At 43.9% G+C, this 16,518-nt stretch overlaps 1 protein-coding gene across 2 annotated transcripts; it reads left to right on the top strand.

Annotated features, from left to right (window-relative positions):
- The first annotated feature begins 6,429 nt into the window (after positions 1-6,429).
- F7 (coagulation factor VII) lies at positions 6,430-15,275 on the top strand. 2 transcript variants are annotated; one of them, XM_009085465.4, is made up of 8 exons: positions 6,430-6,596; positions 8,869-9,029; positions 9,588-9,612; positions 9,704-9,817; positions 10,753-10,893; positions 13,626-13,732; positions 14,245-14,365; positions 14,556-15,275. In XM_009085465.4, exons 1-8 carry the CDS (start codon positions 6,527-6,529, stop codon positions 15,092-15,094), a joined length of 1,278 nt encoding a protein of 425 aa, XP_009083713.3. In that variant the 5' UTR covers positions 6,430-6,526; the 3' UTR covers positions 15,095-15,275. The 2 variants fall into 2 exon arrangements, with proteins under 2 accessions (XP_009083713.3, XP_018764514.1); XM_018908969.3 differs by lacking the exons at positions 8,869-9,029; positions 9,588-9,612.
- The last annotated feature ends 1,243 nt before the right edge of the window (positions 15,276-16,518 follow it).

Raw genomic sequence — 16,518 nt, 5'->3', positions numbered from 1 at the left:
AGGATATGTTCTGAGACATCATCATGTCTTCAGGCTGATGTTTCTGCTTTAGATTTTATTTTGTAGTGTAAACATTTTTCATGTTTAATTTTTTTACTTCCTTACTTTTTAAAATAAAAAAGTTGGCACATCAAAAAATACCCTATATCATATTTTTAAAAGAGCTGTTCCCAGACTGATTCTAGTAGCACCCATGAGCAGTAGAGGTACATGCTTGCATTAAAATATATTAATTTTTAATTGAACAGCAGCTCATTTTTTTGGAATTGCTCAGAAAACATAAGCCAAAACTGAAGGCAGCCCTGGCAAGGAGATTCATACAGCAGAACTACAGAGGAAATCTCATTAACTAGAGCAGGACTGCACAAGAAGGAAATCAAAGTAACACACAGGGATCTTCTGGGGAAGAAAAGCAAACTGTTTGCTCCTCTGGCTGGTGACATGGTTCAACCCCAAACAGGACATGACCATGCAGCTGCTCACTCCCTCCCATCCAGTGGGCTGAGGAGGAGAATCAGGAACAGAAAAGTAAAACCTGTGGGTTGAGATAAGAACACTTTAATAATTGGAACAAAGTAAAATATAATAATATTAATGATAATAAACTGATGATACTACTACAAGTAGGAGAGAGAAAACAAAACAAAACAAAACAAAAAAGGACAAGTAATGACTATGCAATTGCTCAGAAGCTGATGACCAGTGCCCAGACTAGACCTGAGCAGCAATCATCCCCTTCCAGTTTATGTACTGGGCATGACTACTAAGAAAGGAATATCCCTTTGGCCAGTTTGGGTCATTGCTCCTGGCCATTCTCCATCATGGCTTCTGCTGCAGCCCCTCGCTGGCAGAGCATGAAACTCAAAGTCCCTCACTTAGGGTAAGCACTACTGAGCAACAGCCAAAACATCAATGTGTTATCATTGTTCTCGTACTGAATCCAAAATCCCAGCATGGCACTGAAAAAGAAAATTATCTCTGTCCCAGCTGAAACCAGAACAGTATCCAACCCTTATTCCATACCACTTGTGTCATTCCAGGTCCCACACTTCCAAATACCCCATCACCTTTTCCATCTTTTGCTGGATATACACACAGATACCATTCTCTAAGTCTATAGGCCATGCTTTTGAAACTCCACTGAATTCATTCAATCCATGACCCCAGTCCTCATCTTTCATAATAATTTTTCAGGGCAGGAAATTTGGCACGTGGTGTTGGATTGTTGCATGTTGAAAGCAGTTCTGATTCCATCATCACTGTGCCACCATCAGATGCATGATGTGAAGAGGGGACCCTTCCTTTGAACATCCCATGCAGCATGAGTAACCAGGGTGCCAGGAGGAGCTGTGCTTCAGGGCCAATCACTTCCAAAGCCACTTCAACACCTTCATAAGCTGCCAGTAACTCTTCATCAGTCACAGTATAGCAGGCTTTCGATCCTCTGGAGTCAGTGTGAATCCAAAAGGATCAGTCTTGAGTCTCCCCTGGTGCTTTGGCCCGAGGCCCCAGGTAGGACTGTCTCCCTTGTCTGAGGTGTACAGCACATTCTTTACATCTTGCCTGTTCAGAGTGACTCAAGGGCTACAGCATGAATATCTCTTGCTTGACTTGTCCAGAAGCTTGTTACTCAGGGCCCCAGTTGAAATCATTCTTCCTGCACACCTGAGAGAGATGACAGTCAGACTGCAGTCTGGAATATGCATTCTCCAGAAATCTGCAGCACCTAAGAAAGCTTTTATTTCTTTCTTGTTAGTTGGTGGAGACATTGCTGTTGTTTTATGATCACATCCATTGGGATGTGGCAACATCCTTCTCATCATTGTATTCCCTAAAGCTGCATCTCCTGCGCAGGTCTCTTGACCTTTACTTTGTTTTATGGCAAAACTGTTGTTCAGAACGAGTTAGACTATTTTCTTCCCTTTCTCAAAGGCTTCTGCTGTATTGCCCCACACAATGGTATCATCACTGTACTGCAAGTGTTCCTGAGCTTCACCCTGTTCTGCTGCCTCTGGATCCGTCCGTGGCAGATGGTGGGGCTTGCTGCCACCCCCGGGGCAGTCAATTTCAGGTGTGCTGGACGTCCCTCCAAGTGAAATCAACTGGAGTGTGAGTAGTCCCCATGCTCCTTAACAGAATTTGAGTAGCTTCAGAGCCTGTTGCTGGAATTTGAATCTGTTTCCTCCCTCGAGCAGCAGTGCATGTCCTGGGGATCGGGGCCGGTGTAAGTATTAACAGTTCCCAGTAGATGGCTCCCGAAATACGGAGAGACAGCGATGCCCAGAACACGCCGGGCTGGTTTCACAGCCCTTGGTTCTTATCAGATCAAAAGCCGATACGAGGAAGTACAAGAGAACCCAGGCCCCGAAGGCGACAGACACCAAAACAGCAACAAATGCTGCAAGTAAGGTATTACTTAACTCAGCCCTGAGAACAAGCACAACCACTCTGGTGGCAAATAAATCAGCATTGTGACCAGTGACTATTAAACCAGTGCAATGAAGGCTTATAACAAACTTGTTTCAAAACTCTCTGGTCAGATCAGTCATCATCTCAACTTTCCAGGCCCTACACTGAGTACCATGGTTTAAGCCCAGACACCAGCTACCAGGCAGCTGCTCAATGCCAACCTCCCCATGAGATGAGGACAATCAGGAAAAATGGGTTGAAATATGAACAGTGAAATAATTGAAGCAAAATAATTAAAAATTAATAATATTAATGTAATACTATTAGTAGTATAAAAAGCAGATACACAGAAAGAGAAGAAAACAACAACAACAACAACAAAAAAAAAAAAAAAAAAGAGAGAAACAAGTGATGTACAATACAACTGCTCACAACTCACTGCCCAATGCCCATCCTACTTCCAAGCAGTGATCACCCCCTCCCAGCTGACTCCCCCCCCAGTTTATATACTACATATATAAGCATGTATGGAAGCATTACATTCTATTGTGTGGACTATCCCTTTGGCCAGTCTGGGTCACCTGTCCTGGCTGCGCTCTCTCATTGCTTTTTGTGCAGCTCAACAATGGCAGAGGATGAGACACTGAAAAGATCCTGACAGGAGAAGCACTGCTCAGCAACAGCTGAAATGTCAGTCTGTTATCCTTATCCTCACACTGAATCCCAACCACAGCACTGTATGAGCTACTGAGAAGAAAATTACCTCTATGCTAGCTGAAACCAAGACATTTGGGGTCTAAGACTGCAAGGAAGGGAGAACTCCCCTTTAAAAACACAGATCTTTAAGCAATGAACAGGCACACTGAAGTTAGTAGGAAACATCTGTGTGATGAGATCTGTCAGTACAAAGTTCTTAAATAAACAGTTGGAATGTAGTTCTGAAGTGCTGAATCCTCAGTGACTCTTCTCAAGTTCATCCCAATGGAGCCTAATTGCATTAATCTTCTTAGAAGAAGGATGGTGCCCATATGAACTGACCCTTGTTCCCAGCACCTGGGCTTCTTCCAGGTCTCTAAAAATAACTGTTTGGCTGTATTCCCAAGAAATAAAAGCAAAACTTTTCAGGTTTAAGGGGCACCAGCAGAGGAAGGAAGGCAAAGGGAAAATCCTGCATCAATCTCATACGGATGTAGAGAATCTGCACATTATGGAGAAGGTGGAGGTTGCAGAAGTGCTGTGATGCCACTGCAGAGTGGCAGCCACCCCCCCTCCATCCGTGGCAGGGAGATGCCCACCCTGTGTAAGTGTCATCGTTTGAGCCTGGCCTAATGCCAGTGCCCCCACGAGATCACCTCCTTCCCTGGCACCCACTGTGAGATGTGATCAGAGACAGAGCAAAGCAGGCTCCAACTTAAGGTTAAAAGGGAAAAAAACTTTATTAACCTAAAACTACAAAGGAAGACACACAAAACACATAGAACACAAGATGAAAACCTTCCAAATTCTTCCTCCTCCCCCCACCAAATTTCCAATTCCATTGCCACCCTTTAGATAATCGATTCTCAGTTCCTCGAGAAGAGAGGAGTCCCTCCTGCACCACATTCCTTCCATGTCCAGTGCTCTCACCACTGCACATGGATCAGAGCTGCTTCTAGGGTTTTTCCCTTTAAGGATACTTTGTCCAGTTCCAAAGAGAGCACAGTCCTTCTCCTTTTGGGACACTTGTCCCCCCCAAATTTCAGCCCCTGGGGCCGAGCGGTTTCTTGAACAGAGATCATCTTCTTCCTCCTCTTCTTCGAAGACGGAGGGCACCGCCACCACCCTCCTCACCCGTTGTCTCTGTTCACACACTTCTACATCACTGCACTCTCCAGGCTGAGCACAGTTCCTCTCCTTTTGGGACACCTGTCCCCCTCTCTGTTCACACACCTCCACATCACTGTACTCTCCCGGCTCTCAGCCATCGCCTCCCCCTAGAATGCAGTCTCTGTGTCACGGGAACACCCGTGGTTCTACTGTGGCTATACAAGAAAAGTCCAGCCCAAAGCCACTCTATCATCTCCTCCCACCTAGAATTCTTCTCAACATCTCTCAGTCTGATCAACTTCAGGAGGAATCAGCATTAGCAAGGTTCCCATCTTCCTCAGAAGGGTTAAAAGTCCCAGGCTCTCTGCCGGTTTACTTCATCAACTCCCACGCTTGGCTGCCCTGCTGGGCACCCCCCCCTTTCTCCTTCACGCCGGGCCACTATCACAGGCACCGGCTCTGTCTCTCTCTCCCTCTCTCCGGGGCAGGGGGGGGATGGAGGATGGCTGGCCGAAGCCCTTGCAATGTTCTCCTCCACCCTTGGGCCCAGGCCTGGCCTACCTCTCTCTCTGGCCACATGGCTCCCCTCCCCCCCCGCCTAGCTCGGCCGGGCGGGGGGGGGGGGGGCGGTGGTCTGCTCAGTCCCAAGTCGGAACTCAAAGAGAAAGCTCCCCCGGGAGATCACATCTTTTAACCCCTGTGTTCTCAGAGGCGTATCCATGCCCTCAGTGGACAAACCAGGTGCCAATATTAAATCTGAACACCGATTGGCTTGCCCACACCATCACAAAAAACTTCATTTCCTCTTAAACCACGACAGTAAGGAAATAAAGTGGGGGGCATAGATGCAGACTCAGCCTGGCCTCAGACAGAGAAGGCAGAGCTTTATTCTCTGATCTGCATTACTCACACAGATAGGTGGGGCTAGATCATTCCCAAGAAGATGAGATAAAAAGAAATTTTCAAGCTTAGTTTTGGTCTTGCCAATCTGAAAATGCATTAGCTATTTTCAACTCCCTGCCACGGGCAAGTGAACAAGGATTAAGGGCTATGTCAGCAGACTGAGAGGTATGGAGAGGGTTCCCAAAAAACAGCAGAGGGCTGCTGTAGTTTCTTTCTGCATTCCAGTAACTGGCTTCCTTCCTCTGCTTGGGACAGGACATGCCCAGGAACTGGGCTGCTGGGAATCAGCCAGGCTGTGATCCAGAGAAGTGCCTAGATACTGCCTCTTGGGAAAGTGATTTCAAAGCAGAATATCCAGCTGTGTGTACTGCCCCAAAACAACAGGATTGCATGGAAACAAAAGCCAGGAGCCTTTCCTAAGAAATCACAATTTCTGCAAAGAGTTATGCTGAACATTGGCACAAAGTAAAAATCCAGCTGTTGATTTCCTTTGCAGCAGCATTCAGATGCAGGGCTGACCCTCCTTTCTTTCCATGCAGGAAGGGGAGAACAGCCTGGAAAACACTACACCTTCAGCTAATGCTTCACTTCTCATAGACAAACATGCTCTTTACCTTGCTGCTATCTTAAGTAAATATTTCCCCAAGAATGTTGTCAGCTTTCCAGTCTGATGCCATTAATTGATTTCCATTAAATCAAGGGACTGCTTGTGTTCCAGACAAAGCACTGTCTGCAGAGTGGCCCCTCAAGCCCAGATATCTCCTAGTGAATTACAACATGGATCCGATCAGTGTCACTTCCAGCTGGTACAACCTGTTCAGGCCACATGGGTCTGGCAGCAAAGATAGAGAGAACCAGTGGAGGGTGTCTCTTGCTGGTTAATTAGTGTCTCCCAGCAAATTCAGGAAAAAGTGCGGAGTTTCAACTGGGGATAGAAAAATGGGAATAGATGCCAGTGGTACAATCATGCTCCAAAGCACTGAAAGGTGCTATCTTGACTGGTGATGCAAGAAAATATCACATCACTGCTCTCTGCATGAGGTGCTAGGTGGCCAAGGTAATGCCTGTCTTATGGATTCAGGGTCCCAGTATTCATGTTTCTCATGGAAAAGGTGTGTTAAATGGAAAATGCAGGCCTGGGGTAGCAGCCTGTGTAACCAGCTTAACTTTTGCAAGGGTCAGGAGAGCACATTTCAAAACCAAGCTCTCTGTTTCTATGAAAAGGGCACATTGCAGGATTTGAATGTGCCCTTCTGCTCAGCTTACCAGGCTGTCATGGATGTTTTGCTGTTTCCATGACTTGCTGGCCCCTCCTCTGGCTCCAAGCATTTGAAGCTGAGCCCTTTGGCCAAACAGTCCTTGCTGAAATGTCAATACACTGCCAGAACACTGGCTCAGAGAGTTCATCATGATTTCCAGGCAGTTTGTGGCTTTGTTTCTCTGCCTTCTGCTACTGATCCCTCTTTCTCTGGATGCAGGTATGTTGTAGGATATAGCTGCAATGATCTTTACTGGCAATGGACCTCCTTCCTCTTTCCTGTTACTGAGGTGATTTCCACTGCAAGTTTTGAGCACTGTTGTGTGTTTATCGTGTCTTCTGCTGTGCCTGTGCATTATTTTAAAGCTCTAATTTACTCTCAGCAATGGCTCCATGCACTTGTTCTGCCAACTAAGGAAAAGCACCTCTAGACTTCTAAATAATTTGTTATCTTAGTGCACAGACAGCAGGCAAACCACCAGCTGTCTAAATGAAGAAAGGAACTGGGATTTACTGTTATTTCATGCAGAACTGGGACTTTTTTCAAAGCAAAGCATCAAGAGCCCGTCTCTCAGCTGATGAGTAATTAAAGCGAGTAGAATCCAACCTGTTTCAGTAGAAGGCAGAGAAGAGGTAGCTCTTCAGTTGCTCAGTGTATGTCCAAAAACCAGTTCCCATATTAATAAAGCAGATCCAGAGCTCTCAGATTCCCCATTAGCCATTGACTAGGTCTTGTTTGTTGCAGTGAGAAAGGTGGGAAAATAGGCAGCAAAGTCAGAGAGTGGATAATGAGTGGATGGACAGTCCAAGCCATGTGCTTATCCCAGCCATGTGCTCAGGCACGCTCCTCTGTCAGAGTCTGTGCTTATGCACTGCTACATGTGCCACATATCTGCAGCATAAGGTTAATTAAAAGCCTTTAAATAAAGCCATATCAAATGCATACATCCTGACTGAAATCAAGGCAGAAAGACCCAGCTGACATTCCTAAAATGACCAAATGCTTATGAAGCACCCGAGGATAAATTCAGTGCTTGGTAATTTCTTGTTCTAAGTAACTTTGAAATATGGGAGGAAATTACCACTATTCTACATGTAATTCAGCAAATATCCTGAATTAGAGACAAATGTTTATGGAGACACCTCACATCACTTCAGACTGGAATAAACCCTCTCAGCATCTATGACTGGGTGTATATTGGTAATGACACACATGAGTCTCTCAGCATCAGTCAGGGCCCTTTCAGCAGGTAGAAGATAACTCCCACTTATTTTGAGAGAATAGCCTGGGGAAAGGCAGGAGATATGCATCAGCCTCAGTCCCCAAATCTACCCACAAGCAGAGGTGAAACAGTTAAAGGGCTGAGAGCTGAAATGTAAGCTGTCATGAAGCTCCAGATGCTCTCCTACAGACATAAAGGAGAAGAAAAAATAAAAATGTCAAGACTTTTTCTGTGAAGTACATGGAGCAAAATTACACACCAGCACTTGGACTTCTTGTTCCTTATCCTGAGTTTTACTGGGAGAGTACAGTTGTGTGATGTGCTAATAACCTGAGGCTGAGGAGCAGGTCAGCATGGTGACCATGACATTGGTGTTTCCAGCGCACACTTCTGCCAGTTGCAAGCTGATGCAGTTCTAGGAAATGAGCTCTGCTGATGCCTGCAATCAAAATTATCTACCCAATATCTTTCCAAAGCAGAGTAGAGACACACAAGAAGACCCCTTCCTGACTGTAGTCTGTGGTGATGGCAAGAGCTAGGAGCCATTCACAGGCTTCACTAGGAAATGCAGTCATCATTGTCCAGCCTTCCTACGTATCTTAACATAACCTTTTCCACAGAAGAAAATTAATATATTAAAGCAGTGGTTCATAAATTGTGGTCTACCAGCAGTGGGATAAATCCCTTCCTCAGGTCCAACAAGTGGAGGGGTATGAAATAACATGTGAATGTGGGTGAAGGCATGACTGTGGTCCACATGTCACTGTGACTGACTGTATCAAGTACAGAAAAATCAGCTTCTACCGTGCACACCAGTGCTAGATAAAGTGACACGAGCTTTCCAGTGCCATGCACACCAGTGCTAGATAAAGTGACACGAGCTTTCCAGTGCCATGCACACCAGTGCTAGATAAAGTGACACAGGCTCTCCAGCTGCTACAGCTGTAAAAAACTGCTGCATGTGCTAAGATGCATATGAAATGCAACAGTACCTCAGGAATCAATGACATGCATATAACACCCCCCCACACCACTGTTGTAACAGGCCATCTTCTCCTAAGCTCCAGGATCTCTAAAATTTCTGTGGTGTCACTTTACCTTGAGACAGGCCAGAGAAAGGAAACTCTTTCATATCTGCCCATTTTTTTTCCTAAAGTGTCTCAGAAAAAGCTTGGGAAGCAGAAAAGCTTTCAGGGGAAGTTGTCCCCCCATGCTCTCTGTCTGGCAAGCGCAGCCGTATGACAAACAGAACGTGCCGCTGTTTTTCAGTCTTTCTAAAGCAGGAAGAGGCAAGCAACGTTTTGCAAAGACAAAGACGAGCCAACAGCTTCTTTGAAGAGATAAAACTGGGGTCACTAGAGAGAGAATGCATAGAAGAAAGGTGTTCCTATGAGGAAGCAAGAGAGATTTACGGTGATATTGAAAGGACAGTAAGTAACACAAGGCTGGGTGAGCACTCATTATCATAAGAACTCTCCCTACTCAAAGGTTGTGCTTTGACACTTTAAACCACCAGAGTTAAAAAAACACTTTGTGTCCTGCTGTTTGCAATTTTCTTTTCTATTTACAGGGATACACAGCAGCAGTGAATTGCAGGAGGGCACACTGCATGGGCAATCCCAAGCAGTGACCATTTAGAGGATGGTGGGAAAATGGATGCTCTCTAAGACATCTCCCCAAATCCCCAGTAATGCCTACCCTGACAATACTTGAAATTATAGTATTATGCAACATTTTTTTCAGTCAATCCCACCTCAGATATACAGGGCTTATTTAGGTTTGACCCATTTATGTTCATTAAACAAGGCCCTTCTCTATTACTATGTGAGAATAATGTACAGTCTAAAAATAGAATATTTTATGGACATTAACTGTCACAAACTATAAAGGCAGAAGTGGCATCACTCTGACAGTCTGTAACCCATGCTGTGCAACAAGGGCTGTAAGGCTTGATTCTTCTTTAATTAAATTTCATGTTTTTCTTCCAGGAAGAGTTCTGGCACATCTATTCCGGTACGATCATGCAGGATGTTCTTACAGCTGTGGAACACTCCCACTGCTGCAGCTCTTTGAGTGAGCTGGACTGACACTGAGTGTTTTACAGACCCTAACCAGTGTGCCTCCAACCCCTGTCAGAATGGTGGGATTTGTGATGACCAGTTCCAGGATTATGTTTGCCGCTGTCCCATCGAATACGAGGGCAAAAGCTGTGAAAAAGGTCAGCTGGGGCATAACTTAACAAAATAAAAAATGCTGTTATTATTTCATATGCAAGGCATTGAGATAAACAATAACAGTCATTATAATTCAGGATTTGGACTTGATGATCCTCGTTGGTCCCTTCCAACTCGGGATATTCTATGATTCTGTGATTCTGCATCATTCTGGCTGTGACAGCTTCTGTTCATTGTGCTTTTGCTGTTGAGGGGTGGATCTAACCAGACAGCAGTCAGGCACCGCAAGGCAGCAAGATACTTATTGCCCTATAATGACTTTGTGGGAAAAAAAAGAAAAATTGCATTTGCATACCATCTGAGAGAAAAGGAAGAATCATTTCCTACTCAAGTGCTGAAGTTATTTTAATTTCGAAGCTCCATGCAGTATGTGAGAGCTACACTGCATATGCACAGTACAAAGCCCAAAGGGAAGGATCTGGTGGTTTATGAAGTTAATACACACCTTTCCACTGATTTTGGAGGACACTGAACATTGAGTGTTGCATCCTTAGAGCACAGAGTCTGGACAAGGGCTAGGCACTCATCGAGTCTAGACAGGCAGTCTTGACAGTCATCCCAGAGCATCCTCCTGCTAAATGGCAAAAAGTCACAGAATTAAATTTTTCAGTCCTATTTTACTGTGGTTACCAACAGTTACAATATCTCCATTCTTGAGACATCTCAGGTACTGTATAAATGCTGACTGATTTAATTTTAGGTATATATTTCTTAACCAAAGCCTATCCTCCCCTAATCCCTGGAGATCCAGGCCTACTTAGCTTTTGATGGAAAGCACTTCTGATGAAGTTGCTCTACATAAATCACAAAAATCTTTTTTCCTGCCTTGCTTTCCAGACAGCATTCCAATTGCAAGTTATCAATGTTAAGCACAAAAAATCCAAGTCTTGAATCCTAAATGCTCCTTCTCTGACTTTAGCTGTGGCTGACAAACTGAAGTGCATTTTTGACAACGGTGGCTGTGAACAGTACTGTACTGACAAGCAGTCCAAAATACGGCTGTGCTTCTGTGATGATGATTACACTTTAGCGAGTGATGGCGTGTCCTGCATCCCTCAAGGTAAGACACCACCAACCTGATGCTAAGCCTAAACCAGCTCTGGAAGAAAAGTCTTCAATGTGTACATGTCAGGACATGCAATGCATAATGCTCAGATACCAGCTCCTCACCTCTCCTCCATGGGCAGAGTCCCAAATCATACATTTGGCTTCTGGTGCAAGTGAGCCACCCCAGAAAAGCAGTGGTCGGTCAGCATGACCACCAAGCAGAGATCCTTTTGGATCCTACACCCACAGTAGGAAAATACTTTGGGGGCAGATTTGTTTTACTGTTGTCTCTCCAATCTGAAACTGTGACTAGATTTTGCCACTATATTTATTTCAGCACAGGAGTTAAGAGGCCTATTAAAACCAAAGAAAAACAGCTAATCTCTTTTATTTTCTTTTTCTTTTTCCTTTCCCTTTTCTCCTCTCCAGTACACTTTTGGTATTCCTCTAGACATTATGGCTAGATATTTCTTTTATCTAGCAAGGTAAATTTCAACAAGGACTAGGCTAGTGCAAGTTAATCTTTTTGCCAATACATAAGCTGGCACCTGACTCTTTTGCAGATACCTACTGGAATTACTTTATTAGAGAGAAAAGGAGACCCCTGGGGATATGAACATAACAACATAATGGAGAGAGCCACAGGGAGCATGCAAAGTAATTCTGAGGACTGGTCCCCCCCTGCACACACCTCAATGGAACACTCATGCAGAGAGCTGGTAATGACAACCTAGCTCTCAGCAGCAGCAATTTCATTAGAAAAAAATGTCTACTAATGTGCTTATCCCTTATTAACAGATTCTACAATACCACGTGACGGGAAAGCTGCTTTTGTTAAAAGCTAAGAACAAACAATTCAAAATTCCTCACAGGCTTTTCAGTGCATCTTTCCCTGCAAGGAAGATGTATTTGTTGCTGCTTGCTTTTTGGGGACCAAAATAGCTGTAAAATTGACCATGTTTTGCAAGTAGAAAAAACTGTGTCACTGCCAGGCTGACAGTCCCCTCATTGTCCCTCTGTCATCTCCCACAATGGCCCAAATTTGTGTTGCCCTACACACAGCATTAGAGACTATGGGTGCTATGTGCTATGCCTGTTTAATCTTTCACCAGCTACCACCAAAACCCAGTCCTGTTTCTCCATACCTAGCATGTACCTGTAAAACCTTGATGCTGTCTTCATGTCAGATGAGGTACTTACAGCTCCATGGAGATGCTGCATGCAGCTCAGCAGAGACTATATGACTATATAGGTAGAAACAGAGCACTCCTCCTCACAGCGTTACCACAGAGTGAAGTGACTGCCAGACAGAAGGGATGGTGTGTTCAGTTACAGCATAGATGCATGGCACACAGGCACCCCCAAGGATAGACCTTCTCCTTTACAGGAAAACTCAGCTGGGTGAAGGATGGGCTGAAAACACCAAGATTTCCCCTTCACTACAGCTGAACTGCAAGTTCAGTCAGTCTCGGGACTTTAGTTGGTTAGAGTGTCTTTGAGAGTTAGAAAGTTTCTTTTTTCAGCTAACTTCAGAAGGAGTTAGAACTCTTCATTTTTCAGTCTCAAAGTTGTTTATTGTATCTTATTTATAAAATTCTTTCTCTTGACTTGCTGAGGTCTGCTCAGCAAGACAGCCAGAGGCACTCTGCCTGCCCCCAGGGCGGTGTTATCTTTTTATACTAAAAACTACGTGTACAATATTTACAATTACTTTGTAATACTTATCATCTATGTTAGACAGTGAGCTTCTACTCTAAACCAATCTAAAAGTGCCAACATCACAGCAGAAGGTGGAGGCTAAGAAGAAGAAGGAGAAAGGCTGGACATGCCTAGATTTCTCTATCTTGCTCCCTGAACCCCCTTTCTAAAAACCCCAAAAAATCTATTTTTCACCCCATGATAAATTCACTATCATTCTACTTAAACTTTCATGTCTTGTAATTCTTCCTATTAGATTGGTAATTGTTTTTTCCAAGGGCTAAATCAAAGGCACAGGGGTCGTGGGCTCTGTGCCAAGGTCTCTGAGACCCCTGGGCAGGGACTCAAGTACTCCAGGACAGCCAGAGGAATTTCCCGGGTTCTGACAAGTCAGGATTTGATTCTCTTTATTGCCAATCTTTACATGCTGGCTCAGGCAGAACAGAGATGTGCAGTCTGGAAGAATCCAGCAGGCTCTGGACAGAAGTAAAAAGGTAGTCTGGGGAGAGGCACACCAGAAGAGAGTGTCTGCCCTTGGGACATCTTTGGCTCTGCCGAAACAAAGGATGGCAAGATGTACACCCCACGATTTAGCCTTTGTCTCACTCTGCCATGGATGCTGTGCACTTTGTACAACTGACTTAAAGTCAGCAGGGACAAAGAAAATGTGTAGACTATAGAGCTTGTCAGGGTCACTTCTGCACTCCAGCCTGCAGCCAGAAGATACACATTGTGTTGATGTGTATCTTAAGCAGGTTTACTGTCTGCAAAGACCTATGGTAGGTGACTCTGTGTCAGTGATGCTGTAAGGGCCTCAACTCTAATTGGAAAAGCATTTCTGGCTGTTTCTAAACAAAAAAAGACTACTTCCTTGCTGAGCTGCTTTACATTATTTTTGAGAATTCATGCTCCTAGACTAGAAATCAGTTTTTCAGCTGACATAGCTTCACTGAAGACATTATGTATTTTACTGTGAGTTCAGTACAATAAAATCCTTGTTGCCTTTTGTTGTTTTGGGTTTTGGTTTCTTGTTTTCTTTTTTCTCAGTGAAATACCCATGTGGAAAAATACCAGTGTTGGCAAAAAAAAATTCAACTGCACGTGGAAGAATAGTAGGTGGTTTCATCTGTCCTCCAGGTGAATGTCCATGGCAAGTGAGTTTTCAAAAACCTTTCATTGCCTTTATTTTTAAAATTTCCTTATGAAATCACTGCACTAAATTCATTGCTTTAAATCTATGATGTTAAAATTCATAAAAAGTGCCATGTCTTGATAACCAAATTACTTCTTCATCCACAGCCAGCAGATCCACCTGTTTCACTTAGGCACCTTAGCTTTGTTCTGGAGTACCTGGTTTCATAGGAGTAGAGTGACAGCACAGCTGTCTCTGTTTCCTGACCCCTTAGTCCTTAACTTCACTGCCAACAAGAATTTTAGTTGCAGCTTCCAGGGATATGCTTTGGGCCATAATATGCAGGGTCCACACTACAAGATGAAGAAAATGTCCATGGGGAGACTTCCCTTGCTAAGTCCTCCATGCAGTCAGCATGGTATTGTCGAACACAGTTGCATAAAGGGACAGAAAGAAGCAATATGAAACCTATGTCTATTGAGATCTATGTCAAGCACATTTGATGAGGGACATAAATTTGCTTTATGTTGGCAGGCCCTTATAATACAGGATCAGAAAGAAACGTGCGGTGGCACGCTGCTTTCCCCAGAGTGGGTGGTCACTGCAGCTCACTGTTTGGAGCATACTCACCCTAAACAGCTTCGGGTGAGACTGGGTATGTATCTTCCCCTCCTCATCTTATCAAGGTGGTAGAAGCTTCCCAGCCTAAAAAAATCAGAGTAAAAGGCTTTGGCACTACAAGGTAATTGTCCTTAGAGGTGTCAGACTAGAAACACCCCACATCCTCAAACTTCCAAGGACTCAAGGAGCTACCTGACATGACCTGCAATTAACATCTTTTCCAGGTGAACACAAAATAAATGTTGATGAGAAAACTGAGCAAGAAAGTAGAGTTGCCAGGATGATCATTCACGAAGGATACGGGAATGGACATGTCAATAATGATATTGCCCTCTTGAAACTGGAAACACCCGTGAATCTCACTGACTATGTGGTGCCAATATGTTTGCCCGAGAAAAGGTTTGCTGTGTATGAACTGTCCACCATCAAGTTCTCCACAGTAAGCGGATGGGGACGCCTAATAGATGGAGGTGCCACCTCTTCTGTTCTGATGAGAGTTGATTTGCCACGTGTGAAGACACAAGAATGTGAAAAGGAGACTGATTTAAATATTACAGAGAATATGTTCTGTGCAGGAGACCTGTCTGGGGTTAAGGACTCCTGCAAGGGAGACAGCGGTGGTCCTCATGCTACACAGTACAAGAACACTTGGTTTCTGACTGGGATTGTCAGCTGGGGAATGGGCTGTGCTGTTGAAGGCAGCTATGGGGTTTACACAAGGGTATCCAAATACATCGACTGGCTGAGGAAGCACATGGACTAATGATGCTGAGCCACAGCATTTTCAGGTCGTGTTATTGCCCCTTGAACCCTCTGTACCATTTTCCCATTGAAGGATTCCTTCATTATCTTCAATATTTGATACGGGCCATACCCACAACACTATTAAGGATTTGAAGTGAGCCTAAGGCCTACTTGAACACATAAAATATCTTCCCTCTTGGTGTTGTTTGTAAACTGGTGTATCTTGTCAAGCAGGCAAAGAATGAGTGTAACAAATCAGACACAATGTCCCTCCTGTTCTGCATCCATTTCTGCTAAAGGTCAGACCAACATATCACGCCTTCCTCCAGCCACTCTCTCAACTTCTGGTAATCAGTGAATACAGACTTCCTGAGCCAGAAGTTGCATTAGATTGAACAGTCATGAATGAATGTGCTGTCCATAATTGTGTGCAATCTCCTCTGGACACATTTATGCTTCTGGCTTTCATAACTTCCTATGCTATGGATCCTGTAATATAATGATGAAACATCAGAAACAAAAATAGAAAAGGTGCTTCTTGTAGCTTATGTTAGAGCAGCTTTCTCCAACAGATGCAGTGGCAACAGGGAGATTTGAAGGGGAGGAACTGCAGACACTCTGCAGGACAAGAAATCTGGGAAAAGGTTGATTCCACATTTACAGGTCTGCTATGAAAACTTGATTTAAATCTTCTTGCACCAAGCATTATTGCTGTAAGGGTAGTAAGTGCAATATTTAACCCTACATTTATGAGTGGTAAAGAATACCACTGATTTAATCTTATCTTTGCCTTGGTATTATGCACGCCGATAGAAGGAGTGCAAATGAAAGGGAATGTTTATCAGTTGTCCAGTATAATCTCAACTGTACTCTCTATCCTGAGATCTAAAACCAGAACAGGATAATTGTCTACACCTCTGCAAAACACTGACCAAAGACCATTCACTAAAGTCTTAAGGCATAAATGATAGAACCTGAAGCTCTCTAAAAACATATACAGTTCAAAAATGTACTTTCTAACCTAAGCATGAAAACGCCGAAAAGGTGAGGAAGATAAAACTGAACTAGGACACTGGACAACAGTTTAACTATCTCATGCAGAATTTGCACTCTAGATTGTTCAGAAAATGCAGGCTATCAACTCAATCACAAAAGCTTATCAGCAGGTTGGACGCAATTGATCATACTCCATTACTAGGGGAAAACATTGTCATTGTATGGTACATACCATGCAGTACTGAACATCCTATAACCTGTCTTACCAAGAGAGAAGGAAGTTTTACTGTTTATTTGGGTTGTGAACTGAACTAGGAAAGGCAGCAAATTTCAGAGACCTGAAAAACAAGAGGTGTCACAGTATATATGCATACATGCACTAGAGGTTCTCCTTACTCCTAAAGAGAGTCCAATCTCAAGGAGAAAGTAAGTAGTGACCAGCAAATA

This window comes from Serinus canaria, chromosome 1, assembly GCF_022539315.1.
Source record: "Serinus canaria isolate serCan28SL12 chromosome 1, serCan2020, whole genome shotgun sequence".
Taxonomy (NCBI): Eukaryota; Metazoa; Chordata; class Aves; order Passeriformes; family Fringillidae; genus Serinus; species Serinus canaria.
This window is presented reverse-complemented; position numbering and strand designations above follow the sequence as displayed.

Bases quoted from the DNA above. Each gene is read 5' to 3' on its own strand.
- F7 (XM_009085465.4), top strand. From the start codon at position 6,527: ATGATTTCCAGGCAGTTTGTGGCTTTGTTTCTCTGCCTTCTGCTACTG. The intron at 9,030-9,587 runs GTAAGTAACACA...TTTTTCTTCCAG, and splicing joins ACGGTGATATTGAAAGGACA to GAAGAGTTCTGGCACATCTA. The intron at 10,894-13,625 runs GTAAGACACCAC...CTTTTTTCTCAG, and splicing joins CGTGTCCTGCATCCCTCAAG to TGAAATACCCATGTGGAAAA.